Here is a 15,789-nt window from a genome sequence, read left to right as displayed (position 1 = left end):
TCCTGGCGGAGAAGCATCATCTGACATTTGAGCAACGTGCCTCTGGTGCAAAAGATAAAAGAGCACCTCTTTGGTGGGACAGCAAATTCTCACCTCTGGGCCAGCGTCCTGATTGCTTCTTCCTTGTCGAAATTCACCACCCAGAGACGGCGCAAAAGGTTCATCCCGTTCTTCTCATCACTGTCCGGTGTTGGCAGCACCAATTGCAGCTCCATCAAGCCCTGAAGATCAGAACAGGACAAGTCAGAGAAAGCCTTCCTCCCCAAGCTCCTTGTATTCCAAAACTGCAATGAGAAGTGACGTCCCCTTTCCAGGGGTTGCAAGCGCATGCATTAAGGCTATTACTTTGCAGGCACATGCTTGCAGCAAGATTGGGAGGGCATGCTGCGATCCGAGGGCCAGGTGTGAAGGCCCAGGGGGCCACATTAGGCCCCCAGGCCTGGGATTCCCTAACACAGCTCTACAAGCTTATCTTCCTCCAGTGGTGGATGGGAAGCCACCTGTCCCGTCCCCCCATCTCCTCCCCTGTGCTGGCTGGAAAGAGATCCCGACTGACCCGGAGGGCTGCATCTCGGACATTCATGCACGGGGACTGAAGGGCTTGGAGTAACACATCCACTTCTTCCTGTTCTGCATAGGCACAGCCATCCTCTCCACTGCTGCTGGCACACAGGGCGGTCAGGGCGTTGGAAGCCAAGACCTGACAAGAGGCAAGAGAGCTTAAAATCAGACAGCGAAGGAATGTAATTGTTGTCATACAAATTCATAGGCGGGTTCACGGCACAAAGCCATCAAAGGGGTACAAAGATAACATTAAAACACACACTGAAAGCAATAAAAACAGATTCAACCAACTAAAAACCATAGAACCGTCCATACAAACCAAAACAACAACAAAGCAATTTCATCAGATATAAAATTGTTATTCCATAAATGGGCGGGTTGCACCCTCAAGGGAAAGCCTTGCTAAGCACAAATGTCTTCAGCAGACACCTAAATTAATTGCATATATAAACCATCTTTCCTCCAAGGAGTTCAAGGTGGCATCCACAGTTCTCCCCCTCTCCATTTTATCCCCACAATAACCCTGTCAGGTAGGTTAGGGCTGAGAGACAGTGAACCTCATGGCCGAGTGGGGATTTGAACCCTTGTCTCCCAGGTCCTCATCCAGCACTCTAACCGCTGTGCCACACTGGCTCACACGTACTCGGGCACTGCATAACATATTAAAAGGGCAACATTAGAAGTAGGGGAGCTGAATACAGGTTTAACAGGACCAACAAAGACCAGATAAAAAAAGCTATGGGGGCTCTGCATCTGGTCTGTGAGTGATTGCTGTACTAGAATGGGTGACCAGCTCACCTGTAAGCGTGGAGAGCCTGTCCCGATCACTTTACTCAGCAGCCGCAGCATCTCTGTGCGAGGCAGTAACTCGGGTCCGTTCTGACAGGTGACCGGGGGAAAAGAGGGGCAAAAGGAAAAACACAAACACTTGTCGTTTAAAAAAAGGCAATTGCACAACCAACAATGAACATTCATCTGCATCACACAATGAAGTTGGGGGATTCGGAATGGCACGCAACAGGTGAGCATTCTGTATTTTATGTACTTAACAAAATGTACATACCGGTTGACTTATTAAGTTGCTGTTATTATTTACATTTATATGCTGCTTTTTCAAAGTGGCTTACAACAGAACAAAAATGTGAATCGATACATTGTTAAAGTAGCAGTCGAATACTAAGATGTAACACCCCAATCCAGCAAAAACAGCGGTACCTTGGTTCTCGAATGGCTTGGCTCCCGAACAAATCGGCTCCCGAATGCCACAAACCAAGAAGTCTTCTGGTCTGCAAACATTTTATGGAAGCCGAACGTCCTGCACGGCTTCCACTTGCCTGCAGGAATCTCCTGCAGCCAATCGGAAGCTGCGCCTTGGTTTTGGAACAGTTTCAGGAATCGAACGGACTCCCGGAACGGATTAAGTTCGAGGACCAATGTACCACTGTAACTCTGTTCAGTTGCATTACTGTTACAACGTTTTAAAGTCATGTTGAAGTACTTCCTGTTTTTGTTATGGCTACAAGCTGCTGTATGTTGCATCTTGGGTCAGGCGAGGGAGGCGGCTCTCGAGACAAAGAGGCAGAGGAGGAGGGATGTGGTGAGAAAAAGGAGAGAAGGAAAGTATCTCAACACTTGCATCAGCTTTTTTTTTGCATTTTCAGCTTCATTTGAACCTCCTGGGGGTAGGGCACGTCTGTCTGCCACCAAGTAAAAATGGCAGCTTGCTTTCTGAAGGTGATGCAACCCCATGGAAAACACTGACCTCGTCTACCAGCAAACTCTGGCTGCTGGCAGATGATCTCAGCTGAGCATGGACCGTGATCGTTTGCAGAGCCTTGACCAAGAGCTCCTCCTTCTCTTCACTGTCGATGGGAGTCTCCAGCAGCACCATTTTTAGGAGAGGGAAGACTAAGGAAAAGGCTGGGGCCGTTAATGGCACGGGTCCTGCAACAGGCAGAAAAGAAGAGGGGAGATACAGATGCAGAAGGACATGCCCATACATGCCAACATCAGCCATTGACAGAGTAGATCCGCTGAAATCAATGGGCATGGCTGACTTGTTGGAAGAGCAACAGCAGAGAGCATTCAGTGCATAACTGAAAGAGTTAATTCTGTTCTCCGGGGCAGTCAGCTGCCGAGGGGGGAGTGGTTGCTTAGCAACCAAATCAGGTCGCAAAAATCAGAAGCAGGTCCTCACCTTCCTCTCCCTTGCTCTTTCGGACAGGCACAGTGTGCGTGTGCAACAAGGTCACCACTCTGGTCACAGCAGTGGGCAGGTCCTCTTGGCACCAGGATTCGTCCAAAACACATTCAGGCTTGATCATCCTCAAGGTCACGTGACTCACTACAGTACCTGGGGAAAGGAGTGAAGGGAGTTGTAAGTCCAGCACCAAAATTGGGGAGGGGCGAAGGCACCCTGGCTGGCTACCCCAATCTACGTTGTTTGTATTTTTGCATATTTATGCTACAAAAGCTGAACTTATCTGAGTTTTCCCCCATCATAGAGATGATAGATAGATAGATAGATAGATAGATAGATAGATAGATAGATAGATATAAACACATATGAACACTAACCTAAAGTCTTCAACCGATCAGGCATCACACAGGACGCCAAAGAAAGGAAAGGGGTCTTAATCCTTGGAGCCGCCAGAGGGGACTTCAGCAGAGGCAGGAAGAAGCCTATGAGACTGGGGATGTACTGGGAGAGACCAGGGGGGTTCCTCTTTAGAACAGCATCCAGGAGACCCAGCATTGATTCCAGTTCATTGTCAAGCTGCAATAGAACCAGTGGTTACTGGCGAAAGGCAATCTTGGAAGAAGCAGCCAAGCTGTGGACTAACACACCCATAAGTACATTCCTTTCTCTGTATTTTCTTCCTTTATCAATATTCTCAGCACAGTAAGAGGGGGAAAGGGACTTGCTGACCCAGAAACAAATGGCATGACAATATTGGACCACAGCGGCAGCTGGTGACCAGTGGATATGGTGGGGTGGTTGATCTGCTAATGGGAGATGGAGGGGGTGGTCTTTAGAGACAGAGTCAAGAGGGTCCTCAGAGGCAACAGGTAACGATTTGTTGACATATGCTCTGCAGCAGGCTAAGCTACTGTTTGGTGTGATCCAGCCCATGTTATTTTTAAAATTAAATTAAATTAAATTTATTAAAACAACCACCACCACTGGCCAGGAAGCAAACATTGCCCTTGAGTGTGGAAATGTGCCAGTTCAGAGGAGAGATCCTATTCTTGCTTGTAATTTCAAGGTCTCTCCCCAGCCCCTCTCATCTCAATGCTGGAGGGGAGAAATCTCATGTGCTCAGATCCTGCTTGTGGGTTTCCCATGGTACCAAAGTTTTTAATAAGGGGGGGTCAAGTTAAACGGGACACTGCACCCCCAGACCCCCCCCCAAATCAACACCATTCCAACTTCATTTTACTCACAGAAAAGATGGCTACCGAAGGGGGGGGGCACTTGGGAAACTGGTAAAAGACAGCCATAATCCCTGAAACCTGGGATCACGTACACAGCAGCCTCTTACATAAGAGATAATCACTGGCATCCTGGCAAATAGGTGACAGACACGTAGACATCATGTGGACAATAACAAACCATCCAGAAATGGATTAGGTTCTGGGTCAGGACAAAGAAGTGTGATTACCTGAACGGGGAAAACCAGGAACTTGTAAATACTTCCATTGTATCACTTGATGGGTGTAAAGTGGAGGGCAAGGGAGGGTTGGGGGCAAGAAAACCCCTCCCCCTTTGTGACATATGTATGATGTATCTGTGATGTGTGCATGATGCTTCACCAAAGGGGTTTGTGGGGAAAGGGAAAGCTTATAAAAGAAGGGGCACCCTTTTGTTCGGGGCTTCTTCCTGCTTCTTCCACGTGGTGGGTGGAAGTCCTGTTGCAACAGTCTTTTGAATAATGATCAGGCCTACAGGCTGCTGTTTTGCTCCTATATTCCTGGCTGCTGTCTTTGTTTGACAATCCAAGTGAGCCCAAGGATTTTCCTGTAACACCCACAGGTATCTGGCTGGCTGCTGCGAGAATACGACTGGCCCGTGGCCTGATCCAGCAGGCTCCTCTTATGTTCTTAACATTAGGCCCAGCTATAGCTTACCTCTTTCAACTGCTTCCTGGTCTGAGATTCCTTTTCCAGCTGGGCATTCAGCATTTCCTTCTGTTTGCTGGTTAGCTGGATCTCCTCCTTGATCCCCTTCTTCTTCTTAATCTCCTGCAGAAGAGAAAACCATCTATTTGGTTATAACGGGGAAGCGGGTGGCAACATTCCCTCCAAAGGAAGCAGCTTCAGCAGTTCAAAGACAACGAACAACATGATGGGAGAGAAAATGAACATGAATTGGGAGTTGTGCCCAGAGACAGACAAGCTCAGGATGACAGCAGCAAGAAGAAAAAGACACCTAGCTCTATGCAATCTGCCTTAATTTATCACAGGTTGCTCATCAAATGCTACCAAAAAAGGTCGATGCAACTTAAAACTATTCAGTCTTCTTTTCATCTTCATTTTCTTTCCGCTTCTCTCCCAGAAACTCAGGGAGCTTTACATGGCATGCTTCCCCTGTTATTCACTGAGAGGTGGTTCACACTGAGAGAGCCAGTGTGGTGTAGTGGTTAAGAGCGGTAGACTCATAATCTGGGGAACCGGGTTCGCGTCTCCGCTCCTCCACATGCAGCTGGTGGGTGACCTTGGGCTAGTCACACTTCTTTGAAGTCTCTCAGCCCCACTCACCTCACAGGGTGTCTGTGGTGGGGGAGGAGGGGAAAGGAGATTGTTAGCTGCTTTGAGACTCCTTGGGGTAGTGATAAAGCGGGATATCAAATCCAAACTCTTCTTCTTCATCATCATCAGGCTGAGTAAAGGTGAGTGTTCCAAAAACCCCTGCAGAACTGAGTGAATATCTTAAATCCAACTTTCCTTCAGTCCATGCCTGAGTCATTCAGAGCTTTAATAATAATACAGTCGTACCTTGGTTCTCAAATGCAATCCATTCGAGGAGTCCACTTGACTTCCAAAAAGTTCGAGAACCATGGCGTGGCTTCCGATCAGCTGCAGGAGTTTCCTGCACCCAAGTGGAAGCCGCATCGGATGTTTGGCTTCCGAAAAACGGTCAAATACCGGAACACTTTATTTTTCACTCCATAAGACGCACTTTTCCCCTCCTAAAAAGGGGAAATGACTGTGCATGTTATGGAGTGAATGTGTGGTGGATCGCTGGCTCCCTTTCCGGCCCCGCCCCCTTGCCCAGGCCTCTATTGTTGAATGTTCTGCAGGCGGAGGCTGTTTGTTTCCCCAAAGGACATGTGACTGGCTGATTAGATTATCTGTCTGGAAACTGTAGAAACGGCTTCCTTTCCTAATGAAGCTGCAGAACTGTGAGTTGAACCCCATAAAACAGGATTTTTTCCCTTTGAAAGAAGCTGCACAACTGTGAGCTGATCCTCAAAAAACCGGGGCTTTTCCCCTTTGCAAAAGAAGCTGCACAACTGTGAGCTGATTCCCCCCAAAAATTGGGCTTTCCCCCTTTCCTCCCCTAAAAAACTAGGTGCATCTTATGGTCAGATGCGTTTTATGGGGCGAAAAATACGGCACTTCCAGGTTTTTGGTGTTCGGAAGCCAAAATGTACAAGTACCAAGGCGTTTGAGAACCAAGGTACGACTGTAATATAGAAGAAGAAGAAGAAGAAGAAGAAGAAGAAGAAGAAGAAGAAGAAGAAGAAGAAGAAGAAGAAGAAGAGGAAGAGGAAGAGGAAGAAGAAGAAGAAGAAGAAGAAGAAGAAGAAGAAGAAGAAGAAGAAGAAGAAGGGGGGGAGAAGATGCACTCTGGGCAGCTTACAGCATATATAAAAACATCATAAAACATCAAACATTAAAAAAACATTAAATGCTAAGGGGAGCAACCAGTCCAGTTGCTTTAAAACAGGGCTTATATTAGACCTAAATGTGGCATTATCCACCATGCAAGACCTCACCTCCTTCAGCTCCAGTTCAATGATCTGCTCCTTGAAAGAATAAGCTTTGTTTTCTCTCTTCATGTTGGCCTTTTTCAGGCTGTCTTGCTGAGCACTGAAGACAGCAAAGGAGAGAGAGAGAGAGGGAGAGGGAGAGGGAGAGGGGGGAGAGAGAGAGAAAGATTAGCACAATCCAATGAAATCATCTCAGGTTATCAGCTTCAATTACAGCTATCACAAAATAACAAAAAACATTTAATATTTGTTATTTATTTAAACAAAAATTATATATGGTTTGATTGTGATGAAAACCACTCTAAGCATTTTACACAAACTATTTACAGTATCTCTCTCTCTCTCTCTCTCTCTACATATATATATATATATATATGACAGCTAAAAAGAGATTTTAAAAACTTATGAAAATCAACAATTGGAGGTGGGTTCAGACACATGTAACTTCTACAGGCTTGCCTAAACAGAAACGTTTTAAGCAGGCACCAAAAAAGTACAGCAAAGGTGCATGCCTGATGTCAATATGCAGGGAGTTCCGAAGTTTAAGCATTGCTACACTAAAAGATTGATTTCTTACATGTGCAGAACGAGTATCATGTTTCACTTGTAACAGTGCCAGTTCCACAGATCGAAGCAGTTTAGTTAATAGTGGTTTGCACACACATTTCAAGGGAACGGGTCATCGTTTAGTGGTCTGTGTACACAAGGTCGATAGGTTAATGGCATACATGTCGTGATTAAAAAGAGATTTTTTTTTCTCCTAAAAGTGCTTTGGAAACCTGGCACAGCCTGTCAAAAACATGTCTTATTAGGAAATAAGGAGGGCTGTAGCTCAATGGCAAAACATCTGCTTTGCATGCAGAAGGTCCCAGGTTCAATCCCCGGCATCTCCAGGTAGGGTTGGCAAAAAGGTTCCCTGCCTGGAACGGGAGAGCCACTGCCAGTCAGTGTAGACAACACTGAGCTAGATGGACCAATGACCTGACTTGGTATAAGGCAGCTTCCTGTATCCAAGTGTTCATCCTCACCTGAGCAAGATGGACTTGTCATAAAGTTCCCCTTCGGGCGTCTTCATGATAGCAAATTCCTCCTGGGTCACAAGACACAGCGCTGGGTTTTCTAGAAAGGCGGAAATGGTGCTGATGACCTGAGGGAGGACTTGGCTGGGAGAGAGGGCAGAGAGCAGACCCACTGCATTCAGGGACGACTGCGAAACAAGGAAGGGGAGGGGAAACAGCCACATGTCAAGAATTACAGCACCATATAGTATTCTCTCAACACTCAGGGCTGGTAAGTCTTAATTTGCAGCACTCTTCACTGCATGCACCTGGGGCCCCTGTGTCCTTTTGCAGACAGGAAAGAAGCAGCACCGGCAAGATTTTTCAACCCACAACCCCCAGGTCTAAAATCTTATCACACTAAGTCCATTAAGAAGCATTTAGGAAGGGAACATAGATCAGTGGTAGAGCATCATCAACTCTGCAGGGGGGAAAGCCACAGGTCCAATCCCTGCCATTTCCAATTAAAATTTATAAGCAGCAGATCAAAAAGAGACCCTTTGCCTGCACCCCTGGAGAGCCTATTCAGAGTGGACCTGGTGTGGGGAGAGCCTTGGGCCCCCAGGCCACATACAGCCCTCTAAACCTCTCTGGCTGGCCCTCTGGCACCCACCTTGAGTAGCTTTGCCTGTCTGGAATGTGCCCTTGAACTCAGATTATGCCTCCTGCTGAGGGTGAGGTGTAAAAACTACCTTACTGTTCTGCCTACCATTGCCTCTAGCCCCACCCACCATTAGCATGTAGCCCTTGAAAGGATGCCGAGAAGGAAATGAGGCTTCCGGCCTGGAAAAAGTTCCCCCACCCCTGGAGAGTTGACAGCACTGAAACTAAGTGGACCACAGTTTCTGTTGTCTATGGCAGCTTCATCATCTCTCAGCTCTGGATGCCCTTGAAAACCTCTGCAGAAGAATCAAACCTAGTCACCTTACTCATGGGGCTCTGGGTGACAATCCGGTCAAAGATCTTTTCCAGGTACTTGGCGATGAAATCGACGGGGTCCAGCTTCATCTTGATCAGGAGGGCTGTCCAAAGGCCAGACTGCCCTGCTACTGAAAGGGAGAAACAAGGAAGGAGGGAGAGACTTACAAGAGGCACAACAGACCTTACTTCCGTCACATACCCAACTGGTAAAATATATAATTAAATTTTCTGTTCTACCTTTTAAAATACTCATTTTAACATCCTCAAAATATCAATGATTTCCCGTCTCCTCTTTCCATGGCTCAATTTGCATCTCATATATCCCTGCATATTTTTACAAAAACTATACCACTCAGTACTCCGTTATTGCATCCATCAAAACTTATTTACACTGTTGAATTTATCTTAATGCTGCCAACGTTTTCATGTGTACACAATTCCCCCCCCCATATATTCAATAAACATTTTCCAATCTTCTCTAAACGTATGTTCTTCTTGTTCTCTGATTCTATACGTTAAGTCTGCAAGCTGCACATATTCTGTCAGCTTAAGTTGTCATTCTTCTTTAGTTGGGACCTCGCTCGTTTTCCATTTTTGGGCTAACCAAACATGGGCCGCAGTAGTAGCATGCCTTTTTTGACACTTGGGAATTTCAGTTTGAATTATCCCCAATAAAAAGGACTTGGTTATTTTGGAAAAGAACTCTTAAACTTTTTTTTCAGTTCATTATGGATTACTTCCCAATACTCTTTTACGCTTTTACAAGTCCACCACGTGTGAAAAAACGTTCCCTCCACCTCTTTGCGTCTCCGGCACTTACCTGATTCAGTATTATTATACATCTTAGCAAGCCTACTCGTAGTTAAATACCATCTGTTAACCCATTTTCAAGTAGTTCTCCTTCAAAGAATAACATAGTGTGAACTTTCCCCTCTCCTACTCACCTAGAGAAGGGTGATTGCTTACTAGCAACATTTCCAAAGCTAACTTTTCCTTCTCCTCTGGATCACCCTCCAGCCCCGACACACACGAGATCATGCACAGCGTCTCCTGGAGGACACGAGGAGGGATGTAGGTCTTTCCTTGTTCCGACAGCTCTCCTGTCTCGGTGAGCAAGGCCTCAGTGGGCAGGACCTGACGAATCGTGAATATAAAGCAATGCAATAGTAAGGCAAGTGCTGAAGGGTAGAGAGTGCAATGCTGAACCAAGTCTTGTAGAGTAAAGCACAGCCGAGTCTGACTTCTGAATCAAAGCCAAAGGCCCATCCAGCCCAGCATCCTGTTCTCACAGTGCCCGAATGGATGTCTGTGGGAAGCCTGCAACCCGACCTGAGTGCAACAGAAACTCTCTCCCACTCCTGTAGTTCCCATCAACTGGTAACTCCTCTGAAGCCCAAAGGATCTGCTTGCAAAGAATTTGCAATCCAATTATCTGCTGAGGGATGATACTCCCAAAATTACTGAGATCGTTTCAGGATTATTTAGCTGAGATGTTTAAAAGTCAAACCTAAAACTACTTAATTTTACTTAATGGTGGCTAATGAATCGTTTATATGTTTTATGTGTTCAATATGTCTGGATTATCAATGTTTTATGGATGGTTTGTTTTTTCTCCTCTACTGTCTAAATTATGCAAATAAATTATGCAAATATGCTGAATGAGTGGTCAATCTGATGTCTATGGGAAGCCTGCAAACCAGACCTGATTGCAACAAAAAGACCCCCCTCTCCTGCAGTTCGCAGCGACTGGTCTTCAGAAGTACGCTCCTTCCAGCAGTGGAGACAGAACCTAGCCATCGTGGGTATTTAGCCTTATCCTCCATGAACCTCAGGATGGAGGACTTTAAAAGGCTGGACCTCGTCCCAAAAGTTGTAAGGACTTTACCTTGTGAGAACTGAGCACTACTCTCAGCTCTTCTAAGAGCCCATAAGCCAACTTGAACCCTCTGGGCAAGGACAGGAGCTTCCTCACAGTCTGCTGGGCAAGCCTTCGGACACACCACAATCGGCTGAGGAGGACTGCAGCCAGGGCTTTGTGATATTGCCTGAAAGCGAGAAAACAAGGTAGAGAGGAAGGGGGGAGAGAGAGACAGGAGGGAGGAGAGCCATGTGTCAGGGGCAGAGCATCTGCTTTGCATGCAGAAGGTCCCATGTTCAATCTAGGGCTGGGAATGTCCCACCTGAAAACCCGGAGAGGCTGCTGCCAGTCAGGGTACACAGTACTGAGCTAGATGGGCCAATGGTCCGATTCGGTATGGGGAGGAGGCAAGCGGCCAACAACAGTGTGATCATGAGCCAAAGCATACCAGCCTTTTGTGTGCAAGTTTCTGGGGGTGCCCTCAGCCTCAGAGGAAGGTTCAAGAGTTTGTTGATAAGCAAGAGAAGGAGATCAAGCTATACGTACTGGACTTTAGCACCAGGTAGTCGATGCTCGTGGTCCAAGAGGAGGCGTTCTGTCAGCTGCAGAACTGTGCACATTGCTGCATGAGGGGAGGAAAAACAGAAAAAGGTGTGGAAGCCAGCCTTGTTGTTGCATTCACCATACCTAACCCTGCATGTATATCACAATCCCACAAGCGTAACGTCATTTCGCCAAGAGAATCACAGCTTTCCTTTAAAAAAAAAAGCAACTTAACAACTACAAAAGGCTTGCCTAAGATATTATAGGCCTGATATTCAAATAATTAAAAAACAAAAACATCAAAAAATAGGCACTTGGTTGATTTACATGTACTGTATTGTTTTATAGCAGCTTAGTTTTATCGTCATCATAAAGAACTGGATCTTTTGGATCCAATAAGTTTATGAAGCGATTGAGGATTTTTTTGTGATGTTCCAGAATAATATGTTTCATGACAATGTACAACCTTGAAGGTAGAGGTAAAGGGACCCCTGACAGTTAAGTCCAGTTGCAAAATGACTCTGGGGTTGCAGTGCTCATCTCGCTTTACAAGCTGAGGGAGCCGGTGTTTGTCCGCTCCGCAAACAGTTTTTCCGGGTCGTGTGGCCAGCATGACTAAGCCGCTTCTGGCACAACGGAACACCAACACCAGAGCAGCGCACGGAAACACCGTTTACCTTCCTGTCGGAACGGTACCTATTAATCTACTTGCACTTTTTGGCGTGCTTTCAAACTGCTAGGTTGACAGAAGCTGGGACCAAACAACTGAAGCTTACCCCGTCGCAGGGATTTGAACCGCCGACCTTTAGATCAGCAAGCCCAAGGCTCAGTGGTTTAGACCACAGCACCACCTGTGTCCTTAAAAAGGTAAAGGGACCCCTGACCATTAGGTCCTTCCATGGGGTTGCGGTGTTCATCTTGCTTTATTGGCCAAGAGAGCCAGTGTACAGCTTCCAGGTCATGTGGCCAGCATGACTAAGCCACTTCTGGCGAACCAGAGCAGCGCACGGAAACACCCGCTATTTATCTACTTGCACTTTGAGGTGCTTTCGAACTGCTAGATTGCGTCCTTACACTGTGTTTAATTTACTATGATGTTATCAGTATTCCCATGTTTTCAGTTGAGTTTTTCTTGCTAAAGATATTAACTAAAAAGACATCTGATCCCAAGGAACAAAGAAACAAGAGAGGCAGAACTGTGCATATTAAGCCTTTACCAGCAAAGACATGGGCAACACAGTCCATTGTGGAAGTGTACTAAGGAGACATGCAAAAGTTAGGAGCCCATCTTCTTTGTCCACAAGGAAGTCTAACCTGCCTCACTCAGTTTTGCCTACAAGCAGCAGAAGAGGAGAACATACAGCGCCCCAAAGCCCGAAAACACAGAAGCCTGCCCATCTTAGGAAACCCTTTTGCAAAACCTGAGGATGACCCCTTAAAGCAAAGGCATCCAGCTTACCTTCCTCTGATGCAGACTGCAGGAACTTCTCGGAAGTGAAAATCTGCTTTTTCTCATCCAGAACAAGAGGCCAGAAGCTGCTCAGTTTGTTCTCTGGAGAGGAAAAGAAAGAGATGATGATGATGATGATGAGAATAATAATAATAATAATAATAATAATAATAATAATAATAATAATAATAATTTATTATTTATACCCCGCCCATCTGGCTGGGTTTCCCCAGCCACTCTGGGTGGCTTCCAACAGAAAAATAAAACACAGAAAAATAAAACACAGTAATTTTAAACACATTAAAAGCCTCCCTGAACACATTAAACACATTAAAAGCCTTCAGATGTCTTCTAAAAGTCTGGTAGTTGTTTCCCTCTTTGACATCTGTTGGGAGGGCATTCCACAGGGCAGGGGCCACCACCGAGAAGGCCCTCTGCCTAGTTCCCTGCAACTTGGCTTCTCGCAACGAGGGAACCGCCAGAAGGCCCTCGGTGCTGGACCTCAGCAAAAATAAAAACACATCGATAAAAAACAAAGGGTTGTATCCAACACTGCACAAACAGTGTTCTGCTTGCATAATGGGATTTCCCCTTTTCCTTCTCCTCTTCCCCTGCGTGCCCCCAAAATCTGCTCCAACCATGGGAGAGGAGGGGGAAGTTCCGTTGTGCAAATGAAATAGCTGTGCTGGATACCACCCAAAACAACTAGTAAAATGAATGAAACACTGCAATGAATCTTACAGCCCAGGGCACGTGGAACCACAGAATTGGAGAGGACCAATTCATGAGAGGCAGGAATCTCAGGTGGCTGATCAGCAGTGCTACACTTCCATAGGCAGGGGGGAAATGGGTGGTGGGAGGGAGAATGGTCTGAGGCCATTGCAATCCAATGAGAGCCAATGTTGGTGTAGTGGTTAGAGTGTTGGACTAGGACCTAGGAGGCCAGGGTTCAAATCCCCACTCAGCCATGAAGTTCCCTGGGTGACCTTGGGCCACAGCCATGGCCTCTCAGCCTAACCTACCAACCTCACAGGGTTGTTGTGGGGATTAAATGATGGCAGGGGAGAGAACTGTGTATGCCACCTTGAGCTCCTTGGAGAAAAAGATGGGAGAAAATGCAACAACTAACTATATAAATCCAGACGTGACGTGCAGAATGCAGGAAAGTGAATCACCACAATTGTCTCTTGAGTAATAATTCTGTAGCAGATCTTACAACTGTGAAGACCGCAGGGGTGGGCAAGGAGAAGAGAGAGGATAAAGAGAGAGAACCTGAATTATGCAGTTGCACTAAGATTGTTCATCTGTACCTATCGTTCCTTCACCCCATCAAAAAAGGGAAACTTGTTTCTAAACCTCGTGGGAGCTTACCTATTTGTGCATCAGCTACTGAGAGCCTACAAATCAGCAAGGCTGCTGCCACACCTTCCGTCACCAGGGCAACCTGAGTGCTCTGTGCTGCTGCTTTTTCAACCGTCTGCATCAGCAATGGCAGCATGTCTACTCCCTGCATAAGTACGTTGCCTGTGGAAGCAGAAAAAGAAGTCAGGGAGGCCTTTCCCCAAAAACCTGCTATTGGAGGGGATTGCACAGAAGACACAGGAATGGAACTCTTTCTTGCCTTTGAAGGATGCCAGCATGCACTGGAGATATGCATGCCTTACAGCGGAAGTGGAGGTTTTAAGGCTGAAGGCTTTCTTGAACCACTCGACCAGCTTCTTGGGCACTTCGGTGGTGAACCGATGACACCAGAGTGCGAGGACAGAGATGGCGTGCACCAAAGTGCCTTCATGGACTGAGGAGAGAGAAAACGAAAAGACACTGGGGCAAAGAAAGCAACCTGTCAATCAACAGTGTGTGTTTCACAATCACGTGCCAATCACTGAAGTCGACAGAGTGCCACAAAATAAGACACCTTACCTTCCTGCTGAAGGAAAGGGATGAAAAGTTCAGTTATAGTTCCGCTTACAACTTGGTTTGAAGGCCCAGAAACTGCGTGATGGCTACAGCTGCCAATCCCTAAAAGCAGAAAAACTCCCTAGGTTAGAGCTACGTTTCCTTTTGGCATTTCGAAAACAGGAAAGAAAAAAAACTCTGTATCTGCAGGAAAACATTGAAAAGTCTGCTGGATCACACCCACGGCCCATCTTGTCCAGCAGCCTGTTTTCACAGCGGCCACCTGGCTGCCTTTGAGAAACCTGCAAGCAGGACCTGAGCACAGGAACACTCTCCCCTCCTTTGATCACCTGCAACTGGTATCCAGAAGCATTACTGCCTCCGACAGTCCGACTCTTCGTGCTATGGTCCATGGGGTGGGGTCACAAAGAGTCGGACACGACTAAACGACTAAACAACAACACGGCCTCCGACAACGTAACCAGAACATAGTCATCATGGCTTATATCCTTTGGTAGCCTTATTCTCCTCCATGAATTTGTGCAACCCTCTTCGAAAGCCATCCAGGATGGTGGCCATCACTGCCTCCCATGGGAAGGAATTCTACAGTTTATGCGTTGTGTGAATAAGTACTCCATCTGCCCTGAATCTTCCAACACTCCACTACGACTGTAAGGCCATCCAAGAGGTTTTCCCTTACCTGAGAGGACACTGATTTTCTGTGCCACAACTGTTAGCTTTCCCTCGGCACCTGTCAACAAGAAGTGTGGGTTAGCCGTAGACTCAAAGTTCGAAAAGACATAAAACCCAAATTTTAATGCTCTGGCTGTGGACAATCACATCTCAGCTTAATAGGCCAAGATACAGTGAACGCTGCCGGTTACGCGTTTTCGGGTTGCGCTCCGCGCCAAACCCGGAAGTACCAGAATGGGTTACTTCTGCGTTTCGGCGCTCGCGCATGTGCAGAAGCACAAAATGATGTCATGTGCAGAAACGCCGAATCGCATCATGCGCAGACATGGTGCTGCGGGTTGCGAACGCGCCTCCTGCACGGATCACGTTTTTAATCCGAGGTATGACTGTATTAATGAGCCTTGGGTACCAACAGGAAAATTTTTTGCCTCTCCCTTCTTCATGCAAACTAGGGCACAAACAAAAAAACCTGCTGCTGCATAATCAGCGTCCGATTATGTCAAAACCAGGAAATTTGGGGGTTGGGGGGGACCACCAAAAGTGCCCCATTGGAAGACTTTCCAGGAACCATGAAAAGGCATGAGGTTTCTGAAGCCAGATGTAGAACAGGAATATGCAACTAAGTCTGCTCCCAGCTCTCCTGACCTTGGCCATTCCTCAAATCCCACAACTGAGACCCCACAAGCAGAGGTTAGGTGCACTGCAAAACAGGGCAAAGGGTGATATCCAACTACGGTAAGGCCATATTCACGCCTTCGTTTCTGGGAGCTGTAGTTTGTTCCCCTCCAAGAGCCACAATTCACAGAGTTCCTT

General features: G+C 46.6%; 1 protein-coding gene across 1 annotated transcript in view; it reads right to left on the bottom strand.

The window, feature by feature from the left end:
* The window catches only part of GCN1 (GCN1 activator of EIF2AK4), a 66,656-nt gene that overhangs the window by 40,315 nt on the left and 10,552 nt on the right, over window positions 1-15,789 (bottom strand). Inside the window, exons 12-29 of the mRNA XM_035098566.3 lie at window positions 14,984-15,034; window positions 14,308-14,406; window positions 14,009-14,182; window positions 13,759-13,911; window positions 12,397-12,489; window positions 10,941-11,016; window positions 10,422-10,581; window positions 9,481-9,670; window positions 8,540-8,664; window positions 7,586-7,764; window positions 6,564-6,657; window positions 4,693-4,806; window positions 3,142-3,340; window positions 2,762-2,917; window positions 2,327-2,508; window positions 1,363-1,443; window positions 557-700; window positions 94-221 (exon numbers count right to left, since the gene is read on the bottom strand). Of these exons, the coding sequence (XP_034954457.1) occupies window positions 94-221; window positions 557-700; window positions 1,363-1,443; window positions 2,327-2,508; window positions 2,762-2,917; window positions 3,142-3,340; window positions 4,693-4,806; window positions 6,564-6,657; window positions 7,586-7,764; window positions 8,540-8,664; window positions 9,481-9,670; window positions 10,422-10,581; window positions 10,941-11,016; window positions 12,397-12,489; window positions 13,759-13,911; window positions 14,009-14,182; window positions 14,308-14,406; window positions 14,984-15,034 (2,398 nt within the window). The remainder of the gene's footprint in view (window positions 1-93; window positions 222-556; window positions 701-1,362; window positions 1,444-2,326; window positions 2,509-2,761; window positions 2,918-3,141; window positions 3,341-4,692; window positions 4,807-6,563; window positions 6,658-7,585; window positions 7,765-8,539; window positions 8,665-9,480; window positions 9,671-10,421; window positions 10,582-10,940; window positions 11,017-12,396; window positions 12,490-13,758; window positions 13,912-14,008; window positions 14,183-14,307; window positions 14,407-14,983; window positions 15,035-15,789) is intronic.

Source organism: Zootoca vivipara, chromosome 16, assembly GCF_965207765.1.
Source record: "Zootoca vivipara chromosome 16, rZooViv2.hap1.1, whole genome shotgun sequence".
Lineage (NCBI taxonomy): Eukaryota > Metazoa > Chordata > Lepidosauria > Squamata > Lacertidae > Zootoca > Zootoca vivipara.
The sequence above is the reverse complement of the archived record's forward strand: the minus strand, read 5'-3'. Positions and strand labels throughout refer to the sequence as shown.